This window comes from Typopeltis vanoorti, chromosome 14 (genome assembly GCF_054136105.1).
Source record: "Typopeltis vanoorti isolate ZY-2024b chromosome 14, IOZ_Tvanoo_1.0, whole genome shotgun sequence".
Taxonomy (NCBI): Eukaryota; Metazoa; Arthropoda; class Arachnida; order Uropygi; family Thelyphonidae; genus Typopeltis; species Typopeltis vanoorti.
In genome coordinates, this window is record NC_143562.1 from 56,146,283 (window position 1) to 56,159,273 (window position 12,991).

The window sequence follows — 12,991 nt, forward strand, 5'->3', positions numbered from 1 at the left end:
TGGTTGATTTCTGAGAGTTGCTGCTGATTCTAAAAATAGCTTCTCTTTTTTGAATTTGCTGTGATGTAGCATGGTGGGGTTTTTTTTCCATGAGATCCTGTGAGTTGTATCCAAGACATGGTCAGCCAGGCCTGACTGACCATAGTCATGGTTGCAGATGTACGACTTGTGTTCCTCCAGACAGATGGTTGCTGATCTGCCTGTCTGTCCAAAGTACTCCAGCTTACAGGAACAGGGTACTGTATTAACTCCAGGCATTGAAAGCGGGGGGAGCTGATCTTTTGTAGAATGGATAAGGGTAGCAAGTTTGCAGTGGGGCTTAAATGCTGTGTGTAGGTTGTACTTTTTTAAAATCTTGGCTATTTTTTCGGATGTGCCACGGATGTAGGGTATGATGATGGCATTTCTAAACTCTTTCTGAAGAGAAGACCGGGGAATAGGGGGGGTGATTATTTTTTTAATACTGTGATCGCTGTAGCCATTGGAGAAGAAAGTGTTGTGTATGTGGTCAAGCTCAGTTGTAAAGGTGGTTCCACTGAAACAAAGATTGTGGGCTCTTATATTAGATATTAGAGTTTTAATAATGCCATATTGATATTAGAGTTTTAATAATGCCATATTGTCGAGAGGGGTGGTGGTGGGAGAGTTTGTGAATGTATCTGCCTGTGTGCGTAGGTTTTCTATATACAATGAAGAAAAGTGTACCGTTAGGAAGGCGTGTAACTAAGGTGTCTAGGAAGGGTAAACAATTATTCTTTTCCTTTTTCATCGTAAACTGGATTCTTGGATGTAGGCTGTTGAGGTGACTGAGGAAGGAGTCTAATGTCTCTGGACCATGAGACCAAATAGAGAACACATCATCATCTACATATCTTAGCCAGATAGAAGGTTTGAGAGGGGCTGAGTCTATGGCTCGTTTTTTAAAATCTTCCATATAAAAATTGGCAAGAGGGGGAAACCCATGGCGGTTCTCTCTATCTGCTTGTAGATTTTGTTTGAATTCCAAGAAAAATAACCAGAATTGATGGCAAGGAAAAGAGATCTAAGATGTCAGAAGGAAAAATGTTTTCTAAGAGTGTTAAGGTATCAATGAGGAGATGTCAAAGCTTACCAATATGTCTGTGTTATTTAAGGTTAGATTTTCTATTAGGGTTTTAAAATGGATAGTGTTTTTTATATAGGAAGTGGAAAGTCCTGTGAGGGGAGTCAGAGAGTTTGTCAGCTGTTTTGACAGTTTGTAGCAAGTTGCGTTAGTAGCATCTACTATAGGTCTTAGTGCAGAAGTTCATGTTGCTCCTGTTTGGTTCTGCACAACCAAAGATAACTGAATATTTAATGGAGTGCTCCTATGGTACCATTCTTAAAGACCACTTTGGAATACTTATTGCCCATGATGAAGGCATTAAGTTGTAATTGAGGATTAATGAACATCTAAGGTTGGAATAGTTGAATCATTGATATGTATCTTAGAATAATAGAGAAAAAGATCTCTCAAGATAGATCATTGGTTCTGTTTAAAATTGAATGGTAATGAACAGTCATGAACATGAAAACTGCACAATATATATAAAGAAATTAAACTAGAATAAACCACACAGCGGGATAAGCAGTATTTTGAAAGTTGATTATGGTGGAGTAAATGATTATTAAAGTGTAAAATAAATTATAAACAAGCGATTAGAATTCCACATGGTTGACTGTATTTTAAAGTAGATGAAGGTGGCGGGGGGGGGGGTCAGCTAGATCCATTGAATGATGCAATTATTATTTACTAACTTCGGCATCCAGCTGAACCATACCATCCTTATTGTATAAAGAAATCCATTATATTTTACATAGTTTGTAAATGCTTTTCTGAAATTAAATACTTAAAGCAGCTCTTCCTAAAACTGGTTATATTCACAACAACTAACTATTTATGTACATTTCTTAACCAAAACCAATATTTAGCCTCCCCTCACAACAAAGAAACTTTGTCTTTTAAAATGTTGAAGTTCTTATATCCATAACACCTGTAAAGCATTTAAAATATATCTTCAAATATATATATTACAAAACTTTATTTATAACCAATTAGAAATTAGTAAATATTTCAGAAACCCAACTAAGACAAAAAAAAAATGGCATATTTGATTTTCACAATGTTGTTACAGCTTTCAGACTATAGCCTTAAACAAGTCTGCTAACCACAAAAGAATACAAGTCAGAAAGCTCCTATAACTAAAATTACATCATATGCCATATAACATAAACTGACACCAAGAATTGAAAACATTTTCAAATTCTGAAATGAAACTATGTATATCAGAAATTCTAAGCAGTCAGAATCTCCTAAGGATATAAATATCCATAGAACCTAAAACCTACATTATATCTGATAATTGATAATTAAATAAAATTTGGTCCTAAATTTGCAAGGGCCACTTATATAGCAAGCACTGCCATCTTGTATGCCCTCTTCATAATTTATTTTAACACACTTCAACAGACTGTTCATAATTTATTTTTCTGAGAATGATTGTTTCTCAAAACAGCCAATACACCTTAAGGATATAGTTCACCCACCGATTTGAGGTCCCTCGACACTTCTGCGCATCTCAGAAAAAGAAGAATCCATTCCGATAATAGGGTAATCAGTCCGTATAGTGGGATGAGTTGTTTATTATTACCGGTCGGAAAATTAACTTCTCTTTTATGATTATTGTAGTTAACTGTTGCTTGTATAACAGTTGGAAAATTTTCCCTATAAAGCACGTGATTTCGCGTGTTGGCGACCAATTCGGACGTCCTTCATTTTTTTCTCCCCTTCAGCATGAATCGACTATTCTTGGAAAGACGCGAAGCAGGGACCTGGAAACGGTGGGCGAACTATACTTGCACTTGCCATACTATATCATTTTCTGAGTTGAGTTGTCCACTAATCTGCTTCTTTGGAAATACCAGTTATCTATAGGATTTCAATCACTTATTGTTTATTATTCATTGAAGTCTTTGGCTCTTCATATAATTAGTAATTCATTTTACAATTTTATTTAATGTTCATAATCAGCTTTGAAAACATTATATAGTTTTTAAATACTATTCACTATATTTTACTAAATTTTTTTCTCGTAGAGAGGCTTATACGCTGGTTAAACATGATAACTAATAATTAAGGAATTGACAGCATACACTAGAAATATAAATTAAATAAACTTTAATATATACTTTCCGATATTTCGGCAAACATCACGTTGCCATCTTCTTGGGAACTTAATACAAAGACACGTGCACACAAGTACTACATAACAGCAAATGAGAACCGAAGCTAGGAAGCTAACGTTTCCCTAAAGTCCTGATGGTGCCCCCTGGCAGGCTATATTGGTAGTTCTTGGCCTTTGGACTGAAGTTCTTCTGATAAATGTTTCCCAAATTTGGGGCAGTCTCATGCATCCAAATTTGTTGAGGTTTGGCATGTTCCTAAGGGCTGAGGCTGATTCCATGAATAGTCTTTCATATTTGAACTTGCTGCAGTGTATTACTGTGGCTTTCTTCCATCTTATTCTGTGGCGAGTATCCAGAGCATGGTCTGCAAGCCCAGAGTGGCTGTACTGGTGAAATGGGATGTAATCCTTGTGTTTTGAGATTCTGATATTTGCTGTCCTGCCTGTTTGGCCAAAGTAGGACAATTTACAGCTGCAAGGGACCTGGTATACACCAGGTAGGTCTAGGGGAAGTGGTTGGTCTTTAGTGGAATAGATAAGGGATGCCAATTTTCTGTGTGGTCTGTAACTTTACTAAATTTGGTTTATTTTTTATACCATTTATTCACCTTCACGTTGTTTATATATTTGCATAGTTTTTACACAGTGTGCCCGTTAAGTAATAAGATTGATTTTTTATAGGACAGCCCTTTGAATAAAAGTAGCAAGCATGTTTATAGTTTTGAACCACTAGAGTGTGTTGTAATTGCCGGTGCAACTTTCGAGTCAGGTGATGCAGCAGTTTTTATATGGCAACCATCGAGTGATAAAATTTTATTGTAAATTAGAGAAAAACTGCTACAGAAGTGTACCAAGACCTTAAAAAAAGTTTACAGCGATGACTGTCTGAGGCATGCCAAAGTGTTCTGCTGGTTTTCAACATTTGAAGAAGAGTGGGAGTCCCTGGAGGATGAACCATGCTATGGACAGCCAGTTTCTGCATGGACAAATGGAAATTTGATGAAAGCTAGGGAAATTGTTGCCCATGACAGGCAAATAGCCATTTGGCTTCTTGCTGTACAGCTTGGTATCAGTAAGAAAATGGCCAGATTAATCTTAGAAAGAAATTTGCACAAAAGGAAGTTTTGTTCGAGGTTTGTGCTGCACATGTTTACTCACGAACAGAGAGAGAGCACTGGGTTGCATGTTGCTAAACTTTCATCCATGTAGTTGATCAAGATTGTGATGTGTTGCAAAGAATTATCACCTGTGTTGAAAGTTGGTGTTTTCAGTTTGATCTGGAAACGAAATGCCAGAGCATGGAATGGTGTGGAACATCTTCTCCCTGGCACAAGAAAATCAGGTTGCAAAAATCACTGTCAAGAAAATAGTCATTGTTTTTTTTGATGCTGCTGAAATTATCCACTTCGAATTTGTTCCTGGGAGCACTACAGTGAATGGTCAGTATTATTTTGTAGTAATGCAACGTATCAGGAAAGAGCTGTTCCACAACTACAGATAGTTTCTGTTGCACAACAACATGTCTGTGCACTATGCACTTCTTGTAATGAAGCAATTTCTGGCTTTGAAGTCAATTTGTGTGATCGAACATCCTCCCTATTTGCCAGATTTGGCTCCTGCAGACTTTTCCTCCTCCTGAAAATGAAGTGTACCTTGAAGGTGGGGAGAGCACTTCAGTAACATTCAATGCAGTGCGACCCAGAGACTGAAAAAGATTCCCATTCAAGAATTCCACCGTGCCTTCGAACACCTATACAACAGATGTAAACATTATGCAGAGTTGGAGGGAGATTATTTTGAATCTGTGTAATTGACAATTCCAAATATAGTTCTTTGTTTGATATAATAATTGTCTCATTACTTAACGGGTACACTGTGTATGTTCATGATTGTCAATTATCATCCAACTTTACCACTCAGAAGCAATAAGGCCAGTGGCTCACCACAATCTCTCAAGGTAGACCTTTTACTCTTTTTTTTTTATTATTAATATAAGTTATATATATATATATATATATATATATATATAAAATGTTTAATAATTCAAGTACTCCAACCTTGACTGTTCATTAATACTCACTGCTGTAACGTAGACCTTAATCATTTCAATTTGGAAGTAACTTTTATGAATGATGGATTAAGGATACTCTAAATATTAAACTTATCTAGTTGCATACTAATTAGTTGTGTTTTGTGACATTTCTGTAATTTATTTCTCTACTATTTTTAAGTTACAGAATTTTGATATTTTGGTGATGAAATAACTTTAGTTGTTCTTGTAGTTTGTTGCTTTAATTAAGAGTGATTAATGAAATATTCAATAATCTTCACCTTTTTAAGGATGCTGCAAGAGAAATTAGATCAGCCAGTGTCAGCTCCTCCATCACCAAGGGACATTAATAATGGAGATCTTGCAGCCAATCTCACAATGCATGTGCAGCATCTTCGAAATGAAGTGGCAAAGCTGAAAATGCAGCTTCTGAATGCACAGCAGGAACGTAAGTCTGACTTTTTAAGTCTTCAGTTTTCAAAGCTCATTTTTGAACTTTACATTTTTTAAAAATTTTATTTGAGATTTCATTAAAGTAAAGAAATTAAAAATGAAGATTTGGTATAAAAAAGAAAGTCAAACTATGTTGACTGTGACATATTGGTCAATAGTAATATTGAAAATCATTGGGATAATTTTAATGCTCTGAAATTGTAATGTGAGGGATTAAGCCAAATAATTATTTTTCTTCAGTAACATCTTTTTCTTTAGCTCGCTGAACCTCTAATCTTCTTTGCTGCAAGTACAAATGTCTTCCACTCTTTTCTTTGTTGTGCTCTTCCAGTCTAGTCCAAGATTCCTATCTCAGCTGTCTTTTTAGATGTTATCCTCCCATTGTTGCCTTGGTCTTCCTCTAGAATGCTTTCCATCAGGTCTCATCTTGAACACTTGTTTAGCCATTCTCTCTTCATCCATTCTTTCCATCTCCAAGTTATCTCATTTTGCAAGCTCTGATTTCATCAGATAAAAGTGGGGATCTATAGAGTTCACATAGTTCTTGATTATGTCTTCTCCATTCACTTGTGTTCTCTATCATAGGTCCAAAGAGTTTTCTGATGATTTTATTTTCAAAGATCTGCAAAACCTTTGCATCTCTCTCTCCGTTATGCTCCATGTAATAATAGGTCTAATGCTTATCTTGTATATTTTTGTTTTAACTCTACTTGACAGAATTTTAAAAGCTAATGAATGATGCAGTGAATGATAAGATCTATTAGATGCACAAATTCTAGCTTGTATTTCTATATTAATTTTATTAACTTGAGTAATCAGTGTTGTATTTGAAGAAAGTGGCATTTTTAAATTTCTTCAGTAACATTTTGGATCCAATGCTTTACTTATGAAAAAGGATGAGAACCATTAATCTATTTCGGCACATATTTTGCTAAATTTACTTTATCGCAGAAAAACAAAGAGTTTGTTTTAACAATGAAAAATTAAGTAAAAATGAAGAAGTAAAAGTAACAAAGATAATGAAATATTACTTTTCATAGGGTTGACATTTTATGTTGTTTGCATTTTCTCTCTAGTAATTGTGTGTAAAAAACAGCATGCTGATAAAAAATCAAAAACTAAACAAATAAAAAAGTAAAAAAAAATTGGATTTAATAAATTTATTTTTTCACATTTCTGATGATTGGAGTAGAGCTCTCATAGTACCCATATATAAAAAGAGAAATAAAACTGAATGTGAGAATTACAGAGGTATTTCCCTACTGAGTGTTCCTGGTAAGATTTATGCAAGTATACTTGAGAAACGGTTGAGAAGAATTGTGGAAGAAAAGCTTGGTGAAGAACAAGCTGGATTCAGGCCAAATAGAGGCTGTCAGGATCAGATCTTCACTTTACGACAAATAGTCGAGAAAGCATGTGAATATAACAAAGATCTGTATTTAAGTTTTGTCGATTTGGAAAAGGCATATGACAAGGTGCCAAGAGAGAAGCTATTCAATACGCTGCAGTTATATGGTGTCAATGGGGCATTATATCAAGCAATACTTAGTCTTTATTCAAGTTGTAGGTCAGCAGTTAGAATTGAAGGAAGTACAGGGAGATGGTTTAATGTTAAATCTGGTGTGAGACAAGGATGTACATTATCCCCTCTGTTATTCATTATCTATATGGATCACATTATGAAGGAAAGTGGTATTAAACATGATATCAAAATTAGAGATGTTAATGTCAGCTCTTTGCTTTATGCAGATGATGTTATACTTCTAAATAAATCCGCTACAAGTCTGCAAGATTCTCTGACTAAATTGAATAACTGTTGTAATAGATATGGTATGAAGGTCAGCAATAAAAAGACAAAGACAATGAAAATAGGCAGAATTGTCGAAAATGTCAACTGCATTGTGAACGGAGAACCTGTGGAACAAGTAAAACATTTCAGCTACTTAGACACGATTTTTAGTGAAGATGGTAAATTAAATATGGAAATAGACAACAGAATAAACAAAGCTGGTATGGTAGGAAGTCAATTGAATAAATTCATATGGAATAAGAGAGAAATTAGTCAGAACACTAAATTAGCTGTATACAAGACAGTGTTCAAATCAGTTTTAACTATGGATATGAGAGCTGGGTCAGAAGTAAAACACTTGACCAAATACGAGACCACAGATATGAGAGTCCTGAGAAAGATTAGAGGCATGAACAGATGGCATCAATGGCAGTATCATATTAAAAATGAGGAAAGAACTTGACATTGTCAGCATCCAGGAATGCATTAGCAGAGTTAATCTCAGGTGTTATGGTCACATAAACAGAATGGGCGAGGAAAGATTAGCAAAAACAAGTGTTCTCTGCCAGGTTGTCAGGAAAACAACCCAGAGGTAGACCAAGATATAGGTGGATTGATACAGTACAAAGTGCCTTAGATGATAGAAATATAAGATCTGATAATGTTGGAGTCTTGAAAAGTAATAACAGACTGATTTGGAGGAAAATTGTAGATAGGAAGTTAGTAATGATGTAAATTTATCATGTAGTATTATCATATCCTGTACACCCTTGAGGGTACCAGGAATTTGATGAAGATGATTTTTTTCACATCAGTTTTGTAAATTATAGGTTGATGCTACTGATCAGTAATTTTTTTCAATAATCCCATCCACAAACTGTCACAAACCTATTGCATATCAGTACTGTAGATCATTTAAGATTAGACAATCGGTCTCAGAAACTTACTCAGAAGACTAAACAGTTTTTTCCCCAAGCCACTTTTAGGTCTACTTATAAGTAAGTTGTTTTGTACTGGGCATTGAAAATTCCATACTATCCAAACACTTGCACACATCTATATTGTTGTGAATTTGAACCCAGCTTGTTTGTTACAGAAACTATCTAATCATTAACTCAGCCTGCCGATTTGATCAATATAAAGTCTATATGTAAATTTGAACTGAACAGTTTCAACCCTGGAGAAGGCATTCAGGGGATTTGAAATCTTTTTACCCCAAAGCTAGGGATGGGGATTTATAATAATGATTACCATTTAGTTTAGAGCAAGATAAAAAATGAATTTCATGTTGAATAGAAAAAAATTTACAGAAATTTTAAAACAGTATCCAAGTCAAGCAGCTTTTAGATGTCAACGATTGACTCAAATATACAAATATTATTTCAGAAAAGGAGTCTAAATAAAAAAAAGAACCAAACCTTGGAGACCAAGTGGCTGACCGAAGAGAACATTGATTCAGAAAGATATGTACTGAAGATGTCTGCACAAATCAGAACTCAAGAAGTTAGAAGTAGTTGCATTTTTTAAAAAAAGCTTATTGAGAGTTCCTAGCAAGTAAGTCGGCATGCACTCTGAAAGAATACAGAGGACAGTGTAAGAAGTAGTAGCAGTGTGTAAAAATAGCTGAGCAGAAGTCATGGGAAGACTTATGAATATTAGGAAGGTGAAAAAAATGTTCTGGAGGCTGGTGGAACAGTTTAGAAATCATTGTGATTTCTAAACTGTTTCACCAGCTGAAAGGAATCAAAATGTCATGAAAACTGAAGATAAAAATGTTCTAGACATCTGGATTAATTGCTTTAACAGATTATTAACCCTTTAACTGCTGATTTTATATTCTACTGAAATTGTCCCGTGTGCTGAATTAATTTTGCAAAAAATTTATAAATAAAATCAATTAAAATTCTTACTAAATATTGAGAAGTCTGAACAGCATCATACATTCTTGATATACACTTGTTCACTCATAAAAATGGCAATAATAGTGTTTTATAAAATTTGCATAATCAAGGGGTGTCCACTTGATTATGCAAATTGCACACATTAATTTATGTAGAAATTAATCAAAATATATGAAGAGTACTATTATTTACAACACAGTTATTATTAAGCCTACCAAGTGCCAGGGTATGAAAATCCTAAAAAATTAGCATGGAATGATATTTTTCAAAACAGGGCTGTACACAGAGTCCAACGTCACATTTGGTGGACATATACACAAACTTCCTTTGAACCTCCCAGCTCTCACAACGCTTCTTCTGCTCAAGAGTGGTATTGGAACAGACATAACGAACTCGAACTGCATTCTTCTTCTCAGTAGAAGGTACAAGAGAAGAGAAATGTCTTTCTTTGGGACACTGGTTGATCTCCAGGTGATGGACGTCCTTTCAACCTCCCTGTTGTTCTTGGGATATGGTACTTTTGAATTATTTCTCCGATATGCATGAGTTGGTAGTCTGCTAAGTTTGTGTTTTTCCAAATTTTACATTATAGAGACAGTGGGAATTTAGTATGGTCATATCCAGAAGGTGGAAACATAGTTTTTTGTACCACTTCATAGTTTTTCTCATACACTCAACAGAAGTGACCATCATATCTGTCCTGTCTACAGCACCCATGTTGGCATTGTAATCCACCATTGGCAATGGTGGATTACATAATATTCTCTCCTATCTGTCGATCTTTTTTGTCCGTCTGTGTAACATCATTTTCATGCAATGTTGTCAGCATAGAAACTTCTCTCCTGTCAAGCCATCTTATTGCAAGAATATTGTCTGTATGTTTTGCTTTTATTTGTCCCTTATTTAGTTTCTGTGAAAATTTAGGCATTCCCTTTCTATTTTTCCTGACTGTATACCACATGCATTGGTCTTGTTTTTTTGCAACCAGTCGAAAAGTAGAGGGCTGGAATGCCAGTTGTTGATCCATAGTGTGTGACCCCTATGTAAATATTTCATCATAAGTGTTTTCACAACTGCACCCGACACACCAAGGTCACGCTCAGGAAGATGTCTGTGTCCTTCCCAGTGTACACTATGAAATATGTGATGAAACCTGTTTCACAGTCACAGATGAGAAATAGTTTTATTCTGAATCGACTTCTTTTTGAAGGAATGTACTGGACAAATGATAATCTACCTTTGAAAAGAACAAGACTTTCATCTATACACAAATTTTGAAAGGAGTAGAACATTTCAATGAAACTTTTTCTTAGACTTACAGATTTCAACTTATATAATCTATCTCCTTCAGGTTGATTTTCATTATCATGAAAATGCAATAATCTAAGTAACAACAAAAATCTGTCCTGGGCCATCAAATCAGAAAACTGGGGGGGTTGAGAGGAAAGGATCTGTAGACCAATATTCAGAAATTTTAAGTTTTTTTACCCTTGTTATTAGCAGTGTAATAGCTAGAAAAATATAAAGTTCTTGAGTGGTGGTGTTTTTCCACTGCTTTAGTCATGAAGATGGTGTAGATGGTCTATTATTTGTGGTGAAGGTATGAAACTTGTTTGTTTCATCAGTTATTGTTGTCATTAGTTCTATGGTAAAAAATTGTTCAAAAATATCTAAAGCTGAAGAATCATCAGTGATATTACCTATGATTATTCCTGAATTACTGCTATCAAATTCGTGTACACTTGAAGTAAATGCATCATCACAGCACTCGAACAATACATCTTCGGTACGCATTCGCTTACGCACATTCATATCGAGACTTTTGTCACTATCTTGCTCGCTTGTAACACTTACATCACCAAGATCTTCTTCATCTGAAGTACACAGTTCACTAACTCGGACAATTCTTCTCCCAACTCATTTGTTGTTAACAATTCATAAATTTGATCATCAGTAAGATAACGCGGATATTTACTGGAAGACGCCATATTGTGACATCCCTGAAATCCTTGCAGTCTCGTGGTTTAGGCATCGTGCTGCATATGATTAGTTGCACCAGTTCAAATTTTTCTCTTTAGATGTCATACAAGAACAGAAACCCAAGTCAAATAAACTTCAATTGGTTGGCAATGGATGGTGGAACCTATCCTCGAAGTTTGAATATCTTACAACGATTCTTTCCACACTAAAAAATTGTCTGAATATTGGAGGCGTGCCAAACATACATATACGGGCTCAACAAAGCAGGTGTGTATTTCTGAGCATGTAATAATATATTCTCAGCAGTTAAAGGGTTAAATGAAAAAAAAGAAGTAACAGAAAAGCATTAGAAAATATTGAAGTGAAATGCAGTTAGACGTACATATCAGTACTTCAGCTGGAAAGTCATCAAAAGTCTGAAGTGTGGGAAATCAGCTGGAGTGAATAATATTTGACCAGAAATGCTCTAATGTGAAGGTACAAAAGTCTTACACTGGCTGCACTGCATCATCTGGAAGTCCTGATCAGAAGGTTGAGTTCCCAGTGAACAGAGTCAAACTCTGTTAAGGACTTTAAAGATACCAAGCAATTTTATAAACTTGATTTTAATCGTTTTTTGGACTGTTCAGTAGTTTGTTATAGTAGTGTTTGCTGTAATGAAATTTGACTGTACTCCTAAATTAATCCAATAGTACAAGTAAGATTCCTTACCTAAATTGAATAACTGCCATAACAAATTTGGCATGAAAATCGGCAATAAAAAGACCAGAACTATGAAAATAGGCAGTGCATACAGAAATATGAAAATGTGGAGTACTTGACAATTTTCATTCAGTTACTGTTTTATCATCATCATCATCATCAAATTCCTGCCATGTACCCTCAAGGGGTGTACAGGATATGATAGTACTACATGAAAAAAATTACATCATTATTAATTTCCTATCTACAATTTTCCTCCAAATCAGTCTGTTACTTGTCAAGACTCCAACATTATCAGATCTTATATTTCTATCGTCTAAAGCACTTTGTACTGTATCAATCCACCTATATCTTGGTCTTCCTCTGGGTCGTTTTGCTGCCAACCTGGCAGAGAACACTTGTTTTGCTAATCTTTCCTCGCTCATTCTGTTTAAGTGACCATACCACCTGAGATTAGCTCTGCTAACACATTCCTGGATGCTGACAATGTCAAGTTCTTTCCTAATATCCTCGTTTTTAATATGATATTGCCATTGATGCCATCTGTTCATGCCTCTAATCTTTCTCAGGACTCTCATATCTGTGGTCTCTAGTCTTTGGTCAAGTGTTTTACATCTGACCCAGCTCTCAGATCCATAAGTTAAAACTGGTTTGAACACTGTCTTGTATACAGCTAATTTAGTATTCTGACTAATTTCTCTCTTATTCCATATGAATTTATTCAATTGACTTCCCACCATACCAGCTTTGTTGATTCTGTTGTCTATTTCTATATTTAATTTACCGTCTTTAGTAAAAATCGTGCCTAAATAGCTGAAATGTTTTACTTGTTCCACAGGTTCTCCATTCACAACACAGTTGACATTTTCAATGATTCTGCCTATTTTCATTGTCTTTGTCTTTTTATTGCTGA

General features: G+C 35.1%; 1 protein-coding gene across 1 annotated transcript in view; it reads left to right on the plus strand.

Moving 5' to 3' along the window:
- The window catches only part of LOC150099497 (coiled-coil domain-containing protein 6-like), a 185,062-nt gene that overhangs the window by 71,444 nt on the left and 100,627 nt on the right, over positions 1–12,991 (plus strand). The window contains exon 4 of the mRNA XM_090403510.1: positions 5,544–5,701. Within this exon, the coding sequence (XP_090259636.1) occupies positions 5,544–5,701 (158 nt within the window). The remainder of the gene's footprint in view (positions 1–5,543; positions 5,702–12,991) is intronic.